The 22,948-nt window shown below is 40.7% G+C and overlaps 1 protein-coding gene across 1 annotated transcript in view; it reads left to right on the top strand.

Moving 5' to 3' along the window:
• The first annotated feature begins 203 nt into the window (after positions 1 to 203).
• The window catches only part of SPIC (Spi-C transcription factor), a 35,985-nt gene continuing 13,240 nt past the window's right edge, over positions 204 to 22,948 (top strand). Inside the window, exons 1-3 of the mRNA XM_040344314.1 lie at positions 204 to 291; positions 10,599 to 10,671; positions 12,640 to 12,743. Coding sequence (XP_040200248.1) covers positions 289 to 291; positions 10,599 to 10,671; positions 12,640 to 12,743 — 180 coding nt within the window. The 5' untranslated portion in view covers positions 204 to 288. The remainder of the gene's footprint in view (positions 292 to 10,598; positions 10,672 to 12,639; positions 12,744 to 22,948) is intronic.

Genomic DNA, 22,948 nt, shown 5'->3' with positions numbered 1-22,948 from the left:
AAATAGTAGCATGTTTTTAGTGACGTACAAAAAGAGAAGGACTTAAATATCTGCTACCACATTGTGCTAATTTATGGAACCCTCCAACAAAGGTAAATCAGTTGTACTATACCATTGTATTACAAAACATATTTGATATGTCTGTATATGGATTTACGTATTGCTTGTAAAGCTAATACAGTGAAAAACATACTTTTCTTTTCAGGTGTTGTGTATCTTTGAACTGGTTTTCTTGACAAGTCATTTTGATGTTATTGTATATTAGAGAAACAGAAGAAACAAATAGTTATGGTAAGTTTTAGGTTATTTTGGTAAATTATATATTGATGTTTTTACATTTATTGTAAAACCTATAATTTCATTATTTCTTTAGAGGACTAAGCAAATTATGAAATTCAGAAAGGTTTATGATGTGTAAATATGTTAAACAATATTGGCAAAAGTTATGTACCTATAGTTATAATTTTTCTTACTAAAATTCATCTTTGGTACTTGTGCCAAAGAAGAAAAACAATTTATAGAAACAAGATTCTAGTGGGTAGGAATGTTATTGACATTCTCAGATTGTGAATCTTTTTCAGTATTTAACAATGGTGACCTGTTGCAGTGCATTGGAACTCACCTTAAAAACGACTGGCTGTCAATATATTAAGCTCTTGAGCTCTGTTGCCACATCTTATTCTGATAAAATTATTAGGTTATACAGCACATTATTCCCTGATAAAGTACATTATTGATTAGGTTCATTATTGCACCAATACAGTATAGTGAACTATTTTATTTTCTAAATTATGTTAATATAATCTATCAATAAATCAGGGGAGCACAGTGATAACATTTACTTGTCTATAAGGACTTTATACAGGTCATTACATCATGTGAATTTGATGACTTTTTAACTGATGTCTATGATGTGTAATGGATGTGTATACTGATGTGACCCATGGCATTCATTGAGACTTCACTTTATTTTACTTAGTCTAGAGAAAAAAGAAAGAAAGATTATTGGCTGCATAATCATACGATCTCTGTTTATTTTAAGATATAGTGCAAAATTCTCACTTTTACACTTTTTAATTGTTGCCTAATAATTAACATAGGAGTTAAATCTTTTGTCAAAAAGAGCTTAATTTTATGAGCAATTTTTCGAGTCGATGTGGTACCTTCAATTTTTCAAATCATGATACACCACAACAAAATTCTAAATGAGCGTTAAACATAGCATGATAAAATCAACATTTTGTTGGTTAAGATAAATTAAATAAGTATCATAAACTTGGAAAAATGGGAAATATATGAATTATTTTAATATCTATGCAACAAAATACTATCAAATATTTTGGTGGGGCACAGACCTGCCTTTCTGTTTAAAATCTACTGATCAAGTGATTTGTTTATTTTATGTTGAATTGGATTTGGGCTTTCTTAATCCAATTAATCAATGAAAAATTGCTTCTTATTATTTTTATTTAAAATAACCTTTTTTTAAACCTCATTTAATAAATGCTTTGGGCCAGATTCAGGTACAAATGCGGCGGCGTAACGTATGTCATTTACGTTACACCGCCGCAAGTTTTCAGCGCAAGTGCTTGATTCACAAAGCACTTGCCTGTAAACTTGCGGCGGCGTAGCGTAAAGCCGTCCGGCGCAAGCCCGCCTAATTCAAATGGGGCGTGTATCATTTAAATTAGGCGCGTTCCCGCACCGAACGTACTGCACATGCTCCGTTTTGAAATTTCCCGCCATGCTTTGCGCGAAATGACGTCGCACCGACGTAATTTTTTGAACGGCGACGTGCGTTACGTCCTTTTCTATTCCCGGACGTCTTACGCAAAAAAAATTTTTTAATTTGACGCGGGAACGACGGCCATACTTTAACATGGGCTGTCTATTTTTACACCACCTAAATAGCAATCACAACTTTACGACGGGAAAAACCGACTAGCGACGACGTAAGAGAATGCGACGAATGCGCATACCTTCGTGGATCGCCGTAAACAGCTAATTAGCATACCCGACGCGGAAAACGACGCGAACTCCACCCAGCCGGCGCCGAAGTATTGCATCCTAAGATCCGAAGGCGTACGAAGCCGTACGCCTGTCGGATCTTAGCCAAATGCCGTCGTATCTTTGTTTGAGAATTCAAAATAAAGATACGACGCGGCAAATTTGAAAGTACGCCGGAGTAACAGCAGATACTCCGGCGTACTTTTTCTGTGAATCTGGCCCTTAGTAGTGCTATGGTGGTGCTACTATGCTGTTTTAAACACAATTCCTGCACACTTAAACAATGAATGCAGTAAATTTATTTCTAAATGCAAGTGTAAAGATAAGTTAATGTAAGTAACTGAACCTTGACCTTGATCAGCATTCTGTAATTTCTAAAAATGTAGCACTCAGAGAGCAGGATAGCTAACCATAGGAGCCTCTGTAGCATGCTTGTTGGCAATAAACATTTTACCAGGAAAAGAGTTTAGATGGGGCATTGCATCTATGGTAAAAAAAAAAAAGCCAGGGGCACCCCTGCACACACTTTGGAAGGTAAACAGTGTGTGTGGCCAGATTGTGCCAAACAATTGGAATGGCTTAAAATTTGGTTAAATAGAACATAAGCATATTTGCTGCATATACTGAACACATTTGCAGCTGTCCTTTTGCCATGAATTATAACTTAATTACAGAGCCAAAGGTGGGAGTCTCACAGTCAGACACAAACCTGTTAATTACATGATGATCACATGGCCACAGAACCAAACAGATTCCTGAGAGAATATTCGATCTGCACTGGCAGATTGTTAAGCCAGATGCTGCTTCAGAGCTATCTTCCTTATCAGGCAGTTAATGGAGGTCAAAAACCCAATCTCTTAAATCTGGGCTCTTCACAGCTTTGGAGAAGGTTTACATTTGTGCAGCCTCTCCTTTTGGAAGTAGATTCAATCCAACACCTAGGAATACCTATGCAACCCCAGATCTATAAAGATGACAGAGCCCAAGGTTGGTGTTGCACTTCAGGATCAGGGAAACTTATATACTCCATACCGTAGCAGTGCACAACACCCAGCGGGTAATTTACCCCTTTCCCAAACAGAACAGAGCATATTAACCTGCCATGAGCCAAAGACTGCAGAATATATATTACTTGGTGAACCTATATACTTCAATTCAGGGCTACCTGAGATTTTTCTCTAAACTCAGGACTCTCTTTTCTTTCTTCTGATTTTTTGGGGGAACTCAAATTCTCAGACTAAACTGTAGCCTTTTGACCAGTGTCAAATGAGGTTTAATGTAGAAAAATCTAAAATAATGAATTTGGGTGGCAAAAATATGAATGCAATCTATACACTAGGGGGAGAACCTCTGTGGGAATCTAGGATGGAAAAGGACCTGGGGGTCACAGTAGATGACAGGCTCAGCAATGGCATGCAATGCCAAGCTGCTGCTAACAAAGCCAACATAATATTGCATGCATTAAAAAAGGGATTAACTCCAGGGATAAAGCGCTAATTCTCCCACTCTGGTCCGGCCGCACCTGGAGTATGCTGTCCAGTTCTGGGCACCAGTCCTCAGGAAGGATGTGCTGGAAATGGAGCGAGTACAAAGAAGGGCAACAAAGCTAATAAAGGGTCTGGAGGATATTAGTTATGAAGAAAGGTTGCGAGCACTGAACTTATTCTCTCTGGAGAAGGGACGCTTGAGAGGGGATATGATTTAAATTTACAAATACCATACTGGTGACACCACATTAGAAATAAAACGTTTCCCCCGGGAAGGGAGTTTAATAAGACACATGGCCACTCGTTAAAATTAGAAAAAAAGAGGTTTAACCTTAAACTGCGTAGAGGGTTCTTTACTGTAAGTGCGTCAAGGATGTGGAATTCCCTTCCACAGGCAGTGGTCTCAGCGGGGGGGGGGGAATCAATAGTTTAAAAAAAACTATTAGATAAGCACCTAAACGACCACAATATCTGGTCCGGCCGCACCTGGAGTATGCTGTCCAGTTCGACATAATCACACACATAGGTTGGACTTGATGGACTTGTGCCTTTTTTTAACCTCACCTACTATGTAACTATGTAAATCAATATTTGGTGTGACCACAATTTGCCTTTAAAGCAACATCAATTCTTCAGTTTGTCTAAGGACACTTGCACACAGTTTTGGAAAGAACTCAGCAGATAATTCAAACATCTTAGAGAACTAACCACAGATCTTCTGTGCATGTAGGCTGCCTCAAATCCCTCTGTCTCTTCCAGACATATTTCATGATATTGAGATCAAGGCTCTGTGAACACCTTGTTCTTCTGTACACTGTAGATCAGGGTTATGCAATTAGCGGACCTCCAGATGTTGCAAAACTACAAGTCCCATCATGCCTCTGCCTTTGGGTGTCATGCTTGTGGCTGTCAGAGTCTTGCAATGCCTCATGGGACTTGTAGTTCTGCAACAGCTGGAGGTCCGCTAATTGCATATCCCTGCTGTAGATAGTTCTTAATGACATTAGCTGCATGTTTCGGGTTGTTGTCCTGCTGCAGAATAAATTAGGGGCCAATCACATGCACCCTGATGTTATGGCATGATGAATAAGTATCTGCCTGTATTTCTCAGCATTAAGGACACCATGGATCCTGACCAAATCTCCAACTTAATCTGCAGAAATGCAGCCCCCAGACTTGTAAAGAACTTCCACTATGCTTCATTATTGCCTGCAGACACTCATTATTGTACTACTCTCCAGCCCTTCGTGAACAACTGCCTTTTGCTACAGCCAAATATTTAAAATTTTGACTCATCAGTCCAGAGCACCTGTTGCCATTTTTCTTCATCCTGGTTCCTATGTTTTCATGCATAGGACATGAAAACAAGGCCAAGCAACTCAACTAACGAAAACAAAGGAACAGAAAAATGGCAGCAGGTACTCTGGACTGATGAGTCAAAACTTGAAATATTTGGCTGTAGCAGGCGGCAGTTCAGTTTGAGATTCGGTCAAGATCAATGGTGTACTTAACGCTGAGAAATACAGGCAGATACTTATCCATCATGCCAGCCATGTGATTGGCCCCAAATTTATTCTGCAGTAGAACCACAACCCCAAACATACAGCCAATGGCATTAGGAACTATCTTCAGTGTAAAGAACAAAGAGTTCTGGAAGTGATGGCTGGCTTCCACAGAGCCCTGATTTCAACAATGAGTCTGTCTGGAATTACATGAAGAGACAGAAGGATTTGAGGCAGCCTACATCCACAGAGGATCTGTGGTTGGTTCTCCAAGATGTTTGAAACAAACTACCTGCCGTGTTCCTTTTAAAACTTCAATGAGTCCAATTTACAACCACACTCTGGTATCTATCCTTTACCCTAATGCATATCCACTGAACCACCTAAGGGTTAAGCCTTACCTTGTACAACTTTTGTATTAGATTATTATGTAAAACTGTATCAAATTATTTGCTGAAATCAAGATAGGCTATGCCCACAGCACCACCCTGGTCCAAAACATTAGTGATATAGTAAAAAAAAAAAAAATCAGGATTAGTCTGATATGATCTGCTCTCAGTAAAGCCCTCAGCGAGCAATAGTGATTTGCTCTCCCAGCTTCATTGACCACCAATGTAAGGGGTACTTCTACAATGGCCATTATTGTCAAATAACACCACAATTTTACTCTTTAATTTTCTTGTCTGAAGTTGTTTTTAATTTACAGAATAACACTAAAAATTATTTTGTAGGAAGTTGGTAAGCATAAACTATACCAATCAGCCATAAGTTTCTGAACACGCACCTAATACTGAGTAGGTCCCCCTTTTACCTTCAAAACAGCCTTGACCTATTAAGGTGTGGAAGCCACTAGAAGGTAAAAGGCATGCTGTGTTATCTGACACAAAGCCATCAATAGCAGATCCTGTAATTTGGGTCTGACTTGTTTTTCTAGGACATATTATGCCCCATACTTATGATTGGAAATTCTGACAGCAAAAGTTTGATGTGAGCTTTTGAACGGAAATTCCGACTGTGTGTATGCTCCACCGGAATATTGCTGTTGGAATTTCCGCCAGCAAAAGATTGAGAGCTGGTTCTCAAATTTTCCGACGCGCAAAATTCCGACGCATGCTCGGAAACAATTTGATGCATGCTCAGTACCATTGAACTTAATTTTCTTGGCTCGTCGTAGTGTTGTACGTCACCACGTTCTTGACGGTTGAAAGTTGAGAGAACTTTTGTGACCATGGGTATGCAAGCCAAGCTTGAGCAGAATTCTGTCGGAAAAACCTTGGATGGAAAATCCAATCGTGTGTACGGGGCATTACAGACGCTCAATTGTATTAAGATCTGGAGAATTTGGAAGTACAATCAACACTTCAAACTTGTTGCATTCATAAAACCAATCTTCAACCATTTTTGCAGTGTGGCAGGGCACATGACCCAGCTGAAAGAGGCTACTGCAATCGGGAATACTGTTTCCATAAGGGGGGGGGGTGTTTAGGTAGGTGGTATGCATCAAAGTAACATCCACATGAATGGCAGGACCCAAGGTTTCTTATCAGAACATTGCCCAAAGCATCATACTGCCTCTCCCAGCTTGCCTTCTTCCCATACTTCATCCTGATGGCATCTCTTTCCCAGGTAAGCAACGCACACGCACCCAGCTGTTCACATGATGTCAAAGAAAATGTGATTCGTCAGGACAGGCCACCTTCTTTCATTTCTCTGTGGTCCAGTTCTGATACTCATGTGCTCATTGTAGGTGTGTTTGGCTGTGGACACAGGTCAGCATAGGCACCCTGACAGGTCTGTGGCTACACAGCCCCATACACAACAAATTGCAAAGCCCATTTTTTCCTACTTTCTACTTTCAACACATCTTCAGAAACAACATTTTTTTAAAGACTAAAGAGGTCTTCAATAATAACATATTTACATTGTAGTCTGGCCTAATATTCATCTTTATTGCTGGCATAAAAGTACAAGGCTAAAAATGTAAATGCCTTGAAATAGAGAGCATGTGAAATGGGTATTGGCTGGAATTCTCTCATGCCCCATACACACGCTTGGGCGGGTTTGGCAGTTTTCCCGTCGGAAAAACTGTGAGGGAGCATACACACGGCCGGGAAGCTCTCATCACAGTTTTCCCGTCTGAAAACCTGGTCGTGTGTACGAGGCATTATCCTTTTTCATTTTGAAACATCAATAGGTACATATTAGGCCCTGAGTGTCTTGTGTCCTCTATCTTTGTGATATGATGTAAACACATTCAGTCTGGTGCACTGGCTTCACTTCAAAGTGTTCTGTTGTGTTTATCCAGCATTCAAACACATATAAATGTGTTCTGGTCCCATCTCACATAACGTTTGGTGTGTCACATTGAACACTGTGATCTTCTTTACTTACCATACCGCGTATAAGCTACACTGCTAAGATAATATTCAATTTGCATCTGTGTCTTTGTTAGTGTTAATACAATTTAGTTGTAGTTTTCTGATTTGTGTGTATTTGTGCAAAACCAAATAAAATAAAACAGAAAATACATTGAGCATCCTTGAAGATGTCTGCTATTATGTTTAGCAGGTTTTGAATAGTTCTGCTCATTTATCAGAAATACATACCCATTGCCAGCCAAATCAATACAATTCAAGGAATCATTTTCATCAGGTTTCACAGTTAAAGCAACACTAAACTGTTATATACACTCACTGGCCACTTTATTAGGTACATCTTGCTAGTATGGGGTTGAATCCCCTTTTGCCTTCAGAACTGCCTTAATTCTTTGTAGCATATATTCAACAAGGTGTTGGAAACATTCCTCCGAGATTTTTGTCTATATTAACATGATAGCATCACGCAGTTGCTGCAGATTTGTCGGCGGCACATCCATGATATGAATCTCCCCTTCCACCACATCCTAAAGGTGCTCTATTGGATTGAGATCTGGTGACTGTGGAGGCCATTGGAGTACAGTGAGCTCATTTTCATGTTCAAGAAACCAGCGGTGAGATGATTTAAGCTTTGTGACATGGTGCATTATCCTGCTGGAAGGAGCCATCAGAAGATGGGTACATTGTAGTCATAAAGGGATGGACATGGTCAGCAACAATACTCATGTATGCTGTGGCATTTAAATGATGCTCAATTGGTACTAAGGGGCCAAAAGCCCCACTACCACTACCATTACTACCACTACCATTACACCACTACCAGCCTGATCCGTTGATACAATGCAGGATGGAACAATGCTTTCATGTTGTTTACACCAAATTCTGAGCCTACCATCTGAATGTTGCAGCAAAAAATGGAAACTTGTCAGACCACGCAAAGCTTTTCCAATTTTATATTGTCCAATTTTGGTGAGCCTGTGTGAATTGTAGTCTCAGTTTCCTGTTCTTAGCTGACAGGAGTGGCACCTGGTGTCGTCTTCTGCTACTGTAGTCCATCTGCCTCAAGGTTTGATGCGTTGTGAATTAAGAGATGGTATTCTGCATACCATGGTTGTAACTAGTGGGTCTTTGAGTAACTGTTGCCTTTCTATCATCGCTAACCAGTCTGCCCATTCTCCTTTGATCTCTAACATCAACAAGGCATTTTGCTCCACAAAACTGCGCCTCACTGGATATTTTCTCTTTTTCATAGAATTCTCTGTAAACCCTAGATATGGTTTTGCTTAAAAACTCCAGTAGGTCAGCAGTTTTTGAAATAATCAGAACAGCCCCTATGGCACCAATAACCATGCCACCGTCAAAGTCACTTAAATCCCCTTTCTTCCCCATTCTGATGCTCGGTTTGAACTTCAGCAAGTTGTCTTTACCATGTCTAGATGCCTAAATGCATTGACTTGCTGCCATGTGATTGGCTGATTAGCGATTTGTGTTACTAAGCGATTGAACAGGTGTACCTAATAAACTGGCAGGTGAGTGTAAATATATATGCAATTTGTGTACTTCCTGTTAGAGGGTCCTTCTCCATGATTCCACTGTATTTAGGAATGTAGCCACCCTTTCTTGCTTGCACCTGAGTCGAACTATGGATTATCAACTATAGATTAAAGTGTGCATGACTGCAACTAACATGCACTGCACAAACAAAGGGAAGTGAGTGGAGAAAATGAGAGGTTCAGGAGCTCACTGAGGACATAACAAGAAGGCATAAAAACCAAAGGAACAATTTTGTGAAAAATAAATTAGGCTTCTAGCTGTGTGCACCAAGTTGGTTGGTGAACAGTCTGTAGGACACAGACAAGGGCCTGGAGTGTAAGGCCAGAGACCGGCGGTGCTGCAAGTACAAGCCAGAAAATGGCTAAATGTTGTTTATGTTGAAGGAGAAGAAATGCAGAAAACTCCTGCAAGGGAACCCTATGTTTATGTTTGCTATTGGCCAGCCTTAAGGCCTCGTACCGCAGACCAGTTTCAGCGGACATGTTCGGTCATCTGTACGTCCGACCGGACAATTTTCCAGTCGATTGGACAGGTTTCCAGCGGACAAATGTTTCTTAGCATGCTAAGAAACATGTCCGCTGAAAGCCTGTCCGTCGGACATGTTCGGTCGTCTGTACGACTTACCGGACATGTCCGCTCGGCCGAAAGCCCTCGCATGCGTCGAAGTGATTCGACGCATGCGTGGAAGCATTGACCTTCCAGGGTCGCGCACGTCGCTGCGGCGACGGCGCGGCCACGTCACCGCGTATCCTGTCCGCGGGGATTTTGGTTTGATGGTGTGTACAACCATCAGACCAAAATCCGGCAGCGGACATGTCCGATGAAAACGGTCCAGCGGACCGTTTTCATCGGACAGTCCGTCCGTGTGTACGAGGCCTTAATGTTGTAATTTATTTTACCAAGATATCTGTATATTCTTAATAAATGTATCCCTTTTTTTGCTATCTATGTGCTGTTTTTCTAACCTTATTACACTGCTGTCCAAAGCTCCATTCGGGAACCTTTCCATTTTTTCATATTATTTTGCGGTTTGCAGCGCTATATCTCTCCCCTATGTGTCCTTTCCCATAGCATATGCTGAACTTTCTTTAGATAAAAATGAGCAAACAAAGCCCTTAAAGAGAAGAAACAGAGTATGTTGGTGTCCTTAACGTTATAGACTTGGAGTGAACCCCTTACACCCCATAGATGACTATGCCCTCTATATTAACCGTCTCAGCCACCCTTCCCCATGCTTTGAGAATATTAAGGGATAATGTGAGTGCAACAATGATAATATCTGAACATTTGTTTGCAAGTTTGTAAGCAACCCTCTCTTGCCTGAAGATATCACTGTACTCCTTTCTCTCTGCACAACAGATTTAGCTGAGCAGAGAGAAGGAGATGCAGTGTTACAAAGTATTACAGTGTTAAAAAATATTATTTAGATATATTTAGGCAAATTAACTGATGCATACTGAACCTGCCAGCTAGATTATTGCTCATGAAGACGTTAAAAAAAAAAAAAAAAACGTATGTAATTTATATAGCTATGTAAGATATGGCTGTAATTTATTTTTGTCCAACAAATTAAGGAGGTCTGTTTTGTTATTGTGTCGTCTTGTAGCAAAGGAAATCAGAGTCATGTAGCAAACTTAAAATTAGATCTCACAGTGCTTATTGGTGTGTTTCAGAATTTTCTGGAGGAAGCATTTGAAGATGCTCTGGAGGTACTACAGGAAAACTCTGCCACTGAACATTCATCAGGTATAAATAATTTCCCATTCTGCAATTTAGGTTAGATTCTTCTAACCAGCCAACTTCTTTGCCATGTAATGCTGCTCTTCAATTACTCTGTACAAGGCTCAGTATATGTAGTTTGTTTTTCCAGTTGCAGTTCTTAAAGGAGAAGTATAGCTAAAGCTTGTTTGGCTTGAACTTCTCCTGTGGATCACAGGAGTTCAGATCATTCAGCCAACAGCAGGTTAAAGTGCCTGGGGGGCATACCAGAGAGCCAGAGACTGACCGTCCTGATTCTCTGCTCAGAGTAGCAGTGTCATGGACAAGTCTGCCCGCTAGATGGCGGTAGCGGCACATCGGCGCGCGCACGAGCGGTAATGGCGCACGGGCGCATGTGGACGCCATCTTGGCGCCAAATATGGCTATTTAAGGGATCTGACCCTGGGGCATCTTGCTGCTTGATCTACAGAGTGTTCTGAGCCAAAACCTGACACCCGTTATCTGTACCTACCTGTTCCTGAGACCCAGCTTGCCTCTGACTACCCTTGATCTCCGCCTGCCCTGACCCCGGCTTGTCTGACCACGTTTCTGCCTGTTCCACTGATCTGTCTGCTGCCTGCCAGTTGCCAACCCGGCTTGGACCACGACTCCTGCTCTGACCCTGCACCTGATCCACCTGCCAGTGTATGACCAGGCCTGCCTGAACCTACTTGTGTCTATCCATACTACGATACACCTCCCTCAGTGCTGATCCCGGCTTCCTGCATCCAGCCCCAGTCACCTGCTGTCCAGTCTCCCTCAGCACCGCTGACACCACTCCGGAGTGTACAGGATTCAAGTTCAGCCCAGCACCAGCGTTCCACCAGGCGCTTGTGTGACTCGGCACTCTCGGGTTCCCTGTTCTTCCTATCAGGGCCTCCGGAGTGAAAGGAGCAAGAGGAGCCTTTCCCTGCACATCAGGCTCCACCACCAGGAGCGTGACAGGCAGGGAGATCTGAGCGATCAGCTGTGTTTGATCGCTCAATTCTTAGGTAAGTATGATTTAAGAAATCTTTAAGTTGAAACTAAACCCATCTATTTAACAGTTTAAAAAAAAACATGTGGCTTCAGTCATAATTGATCACATGTGCAGCATAATAGCAGTTGAAGACCAAATAAAGACCAAGATGGCAGTTTCCTTCGCTGAAAACAATAGGAAGGTTTCGTTCCGCTTTAATTAATGTCTGGACTGCGTTTCTACAAGAATTACATCATCTATCATGAATCTCAGTTATTGTAGCTTTGGGAAGAATCACTTTATAGAATGATCAGTAAGGGGACCTGGGTAGTAGGAGTAGAGATCCAGCCTCTTGAATCCTTAAAATATACATATATATAAAAAAGCTTCTCATTGGTTAAATACACAGCTATCTGCACAAGATTAACATTTCGACCCCTTTCACACTGGGGTACTTTTCAGGCATTTTAGCACTAAAAATAGCACCTGTAAAGCACCTGAAAAGCGCCTCTCATGCCTCACCAGTGTGACAAACCCAAGTGCGTTCACACTTGGGCAGTGCGCTTGCAGGACGGGAAAAAAAGTCCTGCAAGCAGAATCTTTGGGGTGGTTTGGGAGTGGTGTATACACTGCAAAGCACTTCAGAAGCATCACAAAACATGCACTTTTACTCCTTTCTTTGGCCGGTAGCGGGGGTTAAATGCACCCTGCTAGCGGACAAAAAGCGCTGCTATAACAGCGGTAAAGCGCCGCTATAACAGCGGTAAAGCAAAGTTAAAACTAGCGGCACTTTACCGCTAACACTGTCACCGCCCCAGTGTGAAAGGGGTCTTCATGTTTAAGTGGCTTGTTCCTGTAAACAATGATAAAATTGCATGATATGAACAAAATAAATGTACAGTCTGTAAATAAAGTCCCCTTTGTACACCTAATAAAAATGTGCTGAATATTTCAGAATAATATGTCGTGTTTAATGACTTTTCTTTACTAAAATACAGAATATGAATGTTATACAGCCCTCCTTGAAAACCATCAAAAAGGAGACACATGCATCATGACTCCAGCTTTAGAGACAGATGCACACAGCTGGAGGAATTCTATAGTAAGTAAACATTCCATAATTTGAAGACAGGTTTTTATGTTAGAAAACAAATTCAAAACATCTGATTTAAAGAAACCCTGTGGTTGCTCCAGGTACAAATAACTGTTGTCAGCTCATATTATCTTTTTTGTAAAATGGCTGGATTAAATACAAAATTGGGCATTGTGATGGAGAAAATTGAGACTAGGGCCTTTGCCTTTCTCTATATCAGGGGTCAAATGGGGCTGGAGGGGGCAGGATACAGAGCAAACAGGGAAAACACTATTTAACTAATCTTGAAAATTCAAAGAAAACGCATTCATCCATCCATCCAAGTCTCTATGTTTTATATTGTTGAGAAATGTATTAAAAAAAATCCTAGCTTTTTAGTCGTGGCCATTTTAAATAAGGGCAATTAATTCATACAGCATTTACTTCCTGGAATCCATCTGCCCTTAGTTCAGGCATGCAGGCAAGGGGGTATGCTTAGCTGTGAAAGCACCTTCTCCCTTCCTTCAGACGAAAGAAAAAAATGCCTGGGATGCATAAAATAATTTTGGACTAGGCCAAAAACCAGGAAGCAACTGAAGAAATGTTTAAAAAAATGTTTAAAATAAGTAGACAAGGAGATATAATACATTTTCTGTCTATTTACTAAGGTTTGCAGCTTAAAAGAAAAAAAAATGAAATAATTCTTGTTGATTGAGAGAGTTTAGTACTGCTTTAAGAATACAGGAGGCAAAACGAGTTTGCAGAATAATCACAAGGTTATTTGATGATATAAAATGTTTGCTTACTTTAAAAACTTTTACTTACTGCTTCCTGGCGCCCCCCTGTCTCACCCCTGCAGTGCTGCCACAAAAACAATTGTAAAAAAACAATTTTTCCTTTTTTATAAGTGACCACATTCCTTCTGTTCTCAGCAGCAAGAGAGCTGGGGGTGAGAAGCAGCAGCACACTGTGCTTCCCAATGAATGGCTTTACAGCGGAGGCATATCAGGACAAGTCTGATCATTGGAGGAGAGCATACTGAGTTCCCAGCATAGCTAGAGAACTGACCACGATGTGCTCTCCTGTTTAGCATATAGATTAGTAGGGGTCAGACGCATGGACAGGGGGGCAGCGCCCATGCGCCCCCTATGGCCGGGCCGCCACTGGTGACGTTCCCCAGTGTCAAACAACTGCAAAGCTGCCAACTGTCCCTGGTTTGGAGAGTCTGTCCCCCTGTCACTATTTCCTGTTTATTTGTCCCCTTTTTGTAGTATGATGTATAGATCTCTATAAAGAAATGTACTATTTAGTTACAGAAGTTTTAAATGCAGGAAACTGAACTATATTGTAAATTTTGAAGTCAAGTTTGAAGAGTCAGTATAAAGAAAAAAACACTTATCGGTTAAACCATTGACTTTTTACTTATCAGTTCTTCATGGTCCATGTAACTGGTGCATCACAGGAATGTGTCCTTTGCCTACATACTGTATACTAAAAAGTGTCCCTCTTTCTTAGAATGTTGGGGGGTATGCGATTGCTGGGATCTGTCATCTCCCTCTTCTGTAAGATGCCTAAATATCTCCTTCAGGCACACTGCTTGACGCATAGAAAACTGACATCACAGCACTGTGACATGCAGTGTATAATGCAATGGAGTCTGATTGGCACATAGAACCTCCCTCTCTCTGTCTATTATTTTTTGGGCTTTGAATTAGGCAAATAAAAAGACAGGTTTTAGGTAATTATACCACCAGTCTTTAAAAATGCTGATGTATTTTAGGGTATTGTGAAATATTATATTTGTATAATTATACTAAGAAGCATAACCATATTAGAAAAATTGTACAAAAGTAACAGAAGAAAGGTTTTGGTTTTACACAGGAAGCTAAAAAAAGGTAAATATTCTTCCTGGTTCTTTAATTATACCAATAGTCTAAATTTAAGTAAAAGAGCAAAGCACTTACTGACAATAAAATCTGACTATAGACATGGTACCAGACCTCCAAGCCATATGTACCAGCACGATTGCTGCCAGAACATGTAAGATTTCACTGTAAATGTACAAATGTATAAATGTACACGCATTAGAGTGTCTACTAGGTGGCACCATATAGCTTAGTCTTGGAAACGACTAGAAGTCTTTTCCTTGTCAAAAGTTTTTATTGATTACATGTTTAATAGATAAATTATGATTTAACCTTTCATCTTTAAGAAAATATAGTCAAAAATAAAAATTGTACCATCATCCTAATATTCTAGTAAAGAATAGGGGGTCCCAGGGAATCCCCACAATCCCTGAGGCTCCAACAGGAGAAGAGGTGGGCGGGGAGGACTATAGCGGTACTTTAAAGATTGGTTGCAGGCAACAGGAGTGAGTCACATTAGATAAATTGTAGAAAAATGTATTCACATAAATACATTAAACAAAATAAAAAATACATAACATTTAAAAAAACAACAACAATACAAACATGTTTGACCATAATCAGATCACCGGTCGTGCAATTCCTTATGTGTAAACAAGGGGGGGGTGGCGGTGAGAGAGTTGGAGTCATGAGACAATAGTCTCTGGTCTCTACTAGTTTCGCGAACTCAATTTTCGCTTCGTCAGGAGACAGTCTAGTGGCACAGCGTTCTCTGGCCCCCAGAGGATCCAAGGCAGATAGTAGGTTTAAAGGCTCACAGAAAAGCCAAGAAATTTATCTTGGGACAGACGGTAGTACACATGTCCTGGGACCCGGCACCGGAGCTGGGTCCCAGGACATGTGTACTACCGTACACAATTACTAGAACCAGCACTGCTATCAGCAGGATTTGGTAACTCACTTACCTTTTCTTTGTGCACAAACCTGGACATATGTGTCATCCAGGCTTAACTTGTGTAGCCTGAAGAATCCCATCCTTGGGATTTCTGTGTCCTGGGATCCCTATCTCCCTTATTGTTGTATGCCAGTTAAGGCACCTAGGTCTGTCCCAAGATAAATTTCTTGGCTTTTCTGTGAGCCTTTAAACCTACTATCTGCCTTGGATCCTCTGGGGGCCAGAGAACGCTGTGCCACTAGACTGTCTCCTGACGAAGCGAAAATTGAGTTCGCGAAACTAGTAGAGACCAGAGACTTATTGTCTCATGACTCCAACTCTCTCACCGCCACCCCCCCCCTTGTTTACACATAAGGGATTGCACGACCGGTGATCTGATTGTGGTCAAACATGTTTGTATTGTTGTTGTTTTTTTAAATGTTATGTATTTTTTATTTTGTTTAATGTATTTATGTGAATACATTTTTCTACAATTTATCTAATGTGACTCACTCCGGTTGCCTGCAACCAATCTTTAAAGTACCGCTATAGTCCTCCCCGCCCACCTCTTCTCCTGTTGGAGCCTCAGGGATTGTGGGGATTCCCTGGGACCCCCTATTCTTTACTTTAATAGATAAATACATTAGTTTCTTATGCAAGGATACAGAATTTACTATAAATAAAAATGAATAACATAAAATATCTAAACAGAATTAATTAGATATTTACTATCTAGATAGCTGGTGGGTAGTATTATATTCATAACTACAGTAACATAAATTATATCTAAACTACCGCCATGTTATATACATGGGTTGTGATATAACAAATTAGACTTATTGAAGTGAAGAACTATGTAAATAAAATGAAAAGAAGGAGAGTAAAGAGAAGAAAAAAGTAGTGAGTCAAAGAGAAAGTCCACAAGGTCGATCCAAGAACCAGTACGATGCATAATATTTATGTTTCAATAGGTAGATAGGTATGTAATGATTGTTTTGGAGAAATTAATCAGCTACAATGGCAGAAGGACCGCATCATTGAAATCTGGAGGTAGATAGTTTTTTATCCATGGGAGCCATAGTTTTTTGAATTTTAGGATTTGGTCCCCATCAATGGCTATAATTTTGGCATGTGATATTGTGGCGTTCATTCTATGTATTGTTTCTGCCATCCCCAATACTGGAGTTTTCCATGCTTTATCTATCGTTTGCTTTGCAGCAGTTAGGAGTGGAATACAAAGTTTAAATTGGAACATTTTTAAACATTCCGGTTTAAGGTTAAGTAGTTCTGTAAATGGATCTGGTTGTATCTGCTTTCGGAACATTTTAGAGGCCATTGCAAAGATTTTTTCCAGAAAAGTTGGACATGTCCACCATATATGTAAGTGAGTGCCCATTTCTGAACAGCCCCTAAAGCAAAGAGCTGAGTGTGTAGATGCAAATTTGGCCACTCTAGCTGGTACAAGGTACAACCAAGTCAGGACCTTGTAATTTGCTTTCATCGCCGTCACATTGGGCGAGGATGATTTGATGGTTGACCAAATCCTAGACCATTCTGCGTCATCCAATGCGCGCTCCAGGTCCTCCTTCCATTTTCGTACATAGGTTGGTTTATCAAGATTAGGGTCTACTAGAAGTTGAGTGTAGAGGGATGATATCATTCCTTTGGCTAATGGGTCTTTTTTTTACAAATTGTTTAAAAATTGCATAATTGGGACAGGGGTGTTGCAACTTGTGTGAGTGCAGTAAAGAAATTTTTGATTTGGAGGTATCTGAACTGTTTTGATTCTGGTAAGTCGTGTTTCTCCCTGAAGGTACAACATTTTTTAAAGTGACCAAGTCATGTAGCATCAGAATGTTGTCCAAGCTTTAAATGAGTTTGGGAAGATCCATGCCGGATAGAAGGCCGGATTTTTGAGAAAAGATAAGAGGAGATTGTGTGCTGATTGTCAGGGCCGTCTTTACCGCAGGGCAAATGGGGCAGGTGCCCTGGGCCCTGTCACTGTTGGGGGCCCAAAGCAACCCCTAAAAAAAAAAAAAAAAAAAAAAAAAAAAAAAATTTTTTTTTTTTTTTTTTTTTTTTTAGGGGTCGGGAGGCCCCCAGGGGCCCGGAGCCCCCCAGGGCCCCAGATGGCAACCCCCCAATTTTTTATTTATTTTTAAATAAAAAAAATATATTTTTAATATATTTTTAATATATATTTTAATATATATTTTAATATATTTTTATTTTTTATTAAAGGGACAATTTTTAGGGGTCCCCAGGGGCCCAGATGGCAACGCCCCCTTTTTTATTTATTTTTAAATTAAAAAAATATATATTTTTTTAATATATTTTTATTTTATTTTTTATTAAAGGGCCATTTTTTTTTAGAGCTCTGGGGGTCCCCAGGGGCCCGTAGTTCCCCAGGCCCCCAGGATGACAACCCCCCTTTTTTTATAAAAAAAATCTTTTTTTATATATTTCTTTATTTGTTATATATATATATATTTATTTATTTATTATATAATATAAATGTTATTATTATTATTATTAAATAGGGCCCCCGGATGGCAACCCCCCTCTTTTTTTTTATAAAAAACATTTTTTTTTAATTTGTATTTCTTTTTATTTCTTATATATATATATATATATATATATATATATATATATATATATATTTTTTTTATTATAGGGCTCAGAGGTCCCCAGGGCCCCATGTGGCAAACACCCTTTATTTTTTTTATAAATGTTTATTTTTTTATTTTTGTTTATATATTTTTTTTTTATTGAAGGGCCCAGAGGTCCCCAGGGCCCTGGATGGCAACCCCCCCTTTTTTTTTCTTTTTTTTATAAATGTTTCTTTTTTATATATTTTTTTTATTATTTTTTATTAAAGGGCCCAGAGGTCCCGGATGGCAACCCCCTTTTTTTGTAATTTATTTTTATTAAAAAAAAATATTAAAGGGCCCAGAGGTCCCCATGGCCCCAGATTGCAACCCCCTTTTAAAATATATTTTTTATATATATTTTTTATTTATTTTTTTCTTTTTATTAAAGGGCCCAGAGGATGGCTACACCCCTTTTTTTATATATATTTTTGTTTATTTCTTTTTTCTTTTTTTGTAAAGGGCCCCCGCTTCTAAATTCGCGGCAGCCCCCCCTGCTTCTCAATTTCAGGCGGCAGCACCCCCCCCATCCCGGTTCTCTGCTCCAGGGGGCCCATGCCTGAAGATGTGTAAGTGGCCCCATAATTCCTGATGGCGGCCCTGCCGCCCGTTAAGCCCCTGTGCTGCCCACAAATCAGGCTGAAAATCATCAGCGGCACGCAGCCAGTGACAGTACTGCTTCCCTTCCCAGTGTTTTAAAATGTACAGCACCCCTGGCTTCCCTTTAGATGTGCACTTCTCCCTTCCTGCCACTGGGTGCTGCTTGTATATAAAAGTGAATTAGAATGTGATTTTATAACATCCCCAGTTTGCTCTTCCTGAGGCTGACTTCTTCATGTCCTGCTCCTCAAGGTATTATGTCACTGTTTGCTAATCTATATTGTAAATAGAAGTTTTCTGTAGAGTGTGCCCAAAGTCTTTATAATATTTGATGATTCACTGCAGGTCTGGTCAGTGTTTTAAAAAGTTCCTCTATTTTACACATGGCATGGCATGGGGTCACAGCACCGTCTGTCCATTCTGCTTTAGCACCATGGGACCCCATGCCATGCCATGTGTAAAATAGAGGAACTCTTTAAATCACAGACCAGACCTGCAGTCCAGGCTGAGTAAGGCATCAGAGCACATGGCATTACTGTCTGTATTTAACTGCTTGATGGGCTTATTTTGGGCCTGGCTGGTTCACATGTATGTGTTTTGGCGGCCCACATTTGCGCAGGCATAGCAGCTCATTCATTTGAATGGGCTGCCATGCCTGCGTTTCCTGCAAAGAAAAGCGCATGCCTCATGTAATAGGCACGCCTATGCCCATCAAGCACTGAAATACAGCACTGTCTGTCCATTCTGCTGTCTGCTGTGACTTATCTGCAGTTCCCGCACTGTCAAACTTGCTGCATTTTTAGACGTTTAGGTCACGCTTTTAAAAACACAGTGCGTTTGTGTGTGCAAGAACTGCAGGTAAGTAGCATGGTGCAAAAGCAGAATGGATTTCAAGGCAACTGTATTTTTAAAATGCTGAATGCACCTTTTTTCTGCAGGAAACAAAGGCATGGCGGCCCATTCAAATCAATGGGCTGCTGTACCTGCACAAATGAGGACCGCCAAAACATACATGTGAACCAGCCAGGCCCAAAATAAGCTGTAGGGGGGCCCAAAAAAAATGTTTGCCCAGGGCCCAAACCATATTAAAGACGGCCCTGCTGATTGTCGTTGGTGTTTAATTTTAAGTTTATCCCAAAGGGATCTAAAGTGTTTTGTTATAGGGTTACTTAATTTGCGACGATCTCTGGGCCGGAGCCATAACAAGTTGGAAATCGATAAAGGGTCACTATCTGAAGCCTCTGACTAGAACTCTTTTCACTTTAAAGTCCTATAGTTTCAGCTGCGATTGCTCGTTACAGAGCGGGGACCGGGGGCTGTGTGTGTAAACACACAGCTCTCGGTCCTGTCAGCGGGGGAAATGCTGATCTTCTGTTCATACAATGTATGAACAGAGGATCAGTGATTTCCCCTAGTGAGGCCACTTAACCCCTTCCCCGCCCCCTAGTGTTAACCCCTTCACTGCCAGTGGCATTTTTATAGTAATCCAATGCATTTTTATAGCACTGATCGCTATAAAAATGCCAATGGTCCCAAAAATGTGTCAAAAGTGTCCGAAGTGTCCGCCATAATGTCGCAGTACCGAAAAAAAACGCTGATCGCCGCCATTACTAGTAAAAAAAAATATTCATAAAAATGCCATAAAAATACCCCCTATTTTGTAAACGCTATAACTTTAGCGCAAACCAATCAATTAACGCTTATTGCGATTTTTTTTTACGAAAAATATATAGAAGAATACGTATCGTCCTAAACTGAGGAAAATTTTTTTTTTTTATATATTTTTGGGGGATATTTATTATGGCAAAAAGTAAAAAATATAAATTTTTTTAAAATTGTCGCTATATTTTTGTTTATAGCGCAAAAAATAAAAACCGCAGAGGTGATCAAATACCACCAAAAGAAAGCTCTATTTGTGGGAAAAAAAGGACGCCAATTTTGTTTGGGAGCCACGTCGCACGACCGCGCAATTGTCTGTTAAAGCGACGCAGTCCCGAATCGCAAAACGTGCTCTGGTCTTTGGGCAGCAATATGGTCCGGGGGTTAAGTGGTTAAAGGAACACTAAAGGCAAACATTTTTTTTTTTTAAATAACAAACATGTTATACTTACCTCCACTGTGCAGCTCGCTTTGCACAGACTGTTACCTAACCCTGTCTTCTGGGGTCCCTCAGCGGCTGTCTCGGCTCCTCCTCGCAAAAGCTTTCCACCTTCATGCGAGCGAGCGAGCATGGTGGAAAGCTTTTGCGAGCGCGCTCCCGTGATACATCAGCGGGCATAGCCGCCGACTGTATCACTCGGCCCCACCCCCCGGCGCGCCGCGTCATCCGCTGTGATTGACAGCAGCGCCAGCCAATGGCTGCGCTACTATCAATCCGTCCAGCCTATCCAATCAACGGCCAGGCTGGGAACCGAAGAGGATCATGTGGACGCGCGTGGGACTTTTGAGGGGTTAGGTAAGTAAAACGGGGGTTCGGGGGGGGGGGCCAGTACCGTCGAATGTTTTTTCACCTTAATGCATAGGATGCATTAAGGTGAAAAAAACATTTACCTTTACAACCCCTTTAAAGGTTGCACTGGCCTCTATATGTGGATTGTGTCATTTTTGCAGTCTAAAATGATAAAGAGATCTATGTAACTTTATACATAATTATATTAGCATAGCTCCCAACTGTCCCTGATTTTGAGGGACTGTCCCTGATTTGTCTCTCTGTCCCTTTTTCCTCCTCATTTGTCCCTCATTTTTGTATCTGATCTATATAGTATATAAAATGCACTTTTTATCTTTCAAAAAGTGTTTTCCAGTGGTAAACCTTTCATCCGATTTCTAAATTGCTACATTTGTAAATTTCAAATCCAGTATAATGGAATAATAGCCCCTGTATATTTTTACTGACTTTTTTTTATGCACCAATAAAGAAGCAACAAGGCCATTTGGAGTATCCGGCTCTATTCTTTGAATTTATATAAAGGAATAATAATAGTAGTAAAAAAGCACTTGTGGGTTAACTAATCTTTTTTTTTATGTATAATTCTCCTTTAAGGGGGTGTGACAGGGGGTGAGTCTAATGCCTACATACATTTGCTAATAGGTGTCCCTCGTTCCCATCTCAAAAAGTTGTGAGGTACCGTATTTTCCGCACCATAAGACGCACTTTCCCCCCCCAGAAATATAGGGGAAAATGTCTCTGCGTCCTATGGTGCAAATACACGTCAGGCTCCGCCCCCTGATGCCGCTGGTTCCGCCCCAGCCACCACTGGCTTCTCCCCCACCGGCGGCGGCAATGTTCCCCGCCATCACTGCTGGAAGAGAGACAGGAGAGCGCGGGACAGACATCCATAACCCCCCCCCCCCTGGGAGCCAGGCAATCTCCTGACTGGGCATGACACTGTGTCTGAGACAGAAGACAGAGCATTCGGCCGTTCGGGCTGCTCTGTATTGAAGTGGTTAAATAGGCAGACTGCCATTCTGCCTGTGTAATGAATAATTGGTGGTTGCCAGTGGACATCTAGCCCATTGGCTCCCGCTGTGAATAATTGCAGCGGAGTGATTCATATATATATACATGGTCCTGCACACAGTGGCCGCCCTGTGGCAGTAAAACTGATATAATGTGGTTGACAAAGGTTAATGATTTCAATTTTCTTATGGTATTTACCTCACATTTGATATTTGATTAATTTACTCAATTATTACCTCATGGGATATTTCTCAAAAATTTGTCATGTGGCCTTCATATCACATACCAAATCCTTTAGTCGATTTCCCCCATTTATACTGTGTGTGTGTGTGTATATATATATATATATATATATATATATATATATATATAGTGGGTAAAATAAGTATTGAACACGCCATCACCATTTTTCTAGGTAAATATATTTCCAAAGGTGCTTGTGACATGAAATTTTCACCACATGTTGGTAACAACCCATGCAATCCATACATGAAACCAAAACAAATAAGTTCAGGAATGAAGGTATTTTTTTTTTGTATAATTCTCCTTTAAAGGGGCATAACATGGGCTGTGTCCTATGCCTACATACTTTTGCTAATAGGTGCCCCTCATTTCCATCTCAAAAAGTTGGGAGGTATGTATTAGCAATGGTTCTATCACAGTAAATATCAACTAGGCAGATTTAGTTATTTTAACAAGCAAACCTATTTTGACATGGGTCCCTTTTC

The sequence above is a fragment of the Rana temporaria genome, chromosome 3, assembly GCF_905171775.1.
Source record: "Rana temporaria chromosome 3, aRanTem1.1, whole genome shotgun sequence".
In the NCBI taxonomy this organism is placed as follows: Eukaryota; Metazoa; Chordata; class Amphibia; order Anura; family Ranidae; genus Rana; species Rana temporaria.
Note: the sequence above shows the minus strand (reverse complement) of the source record. Positions and strands in the feature narration are given on the sequence as shown.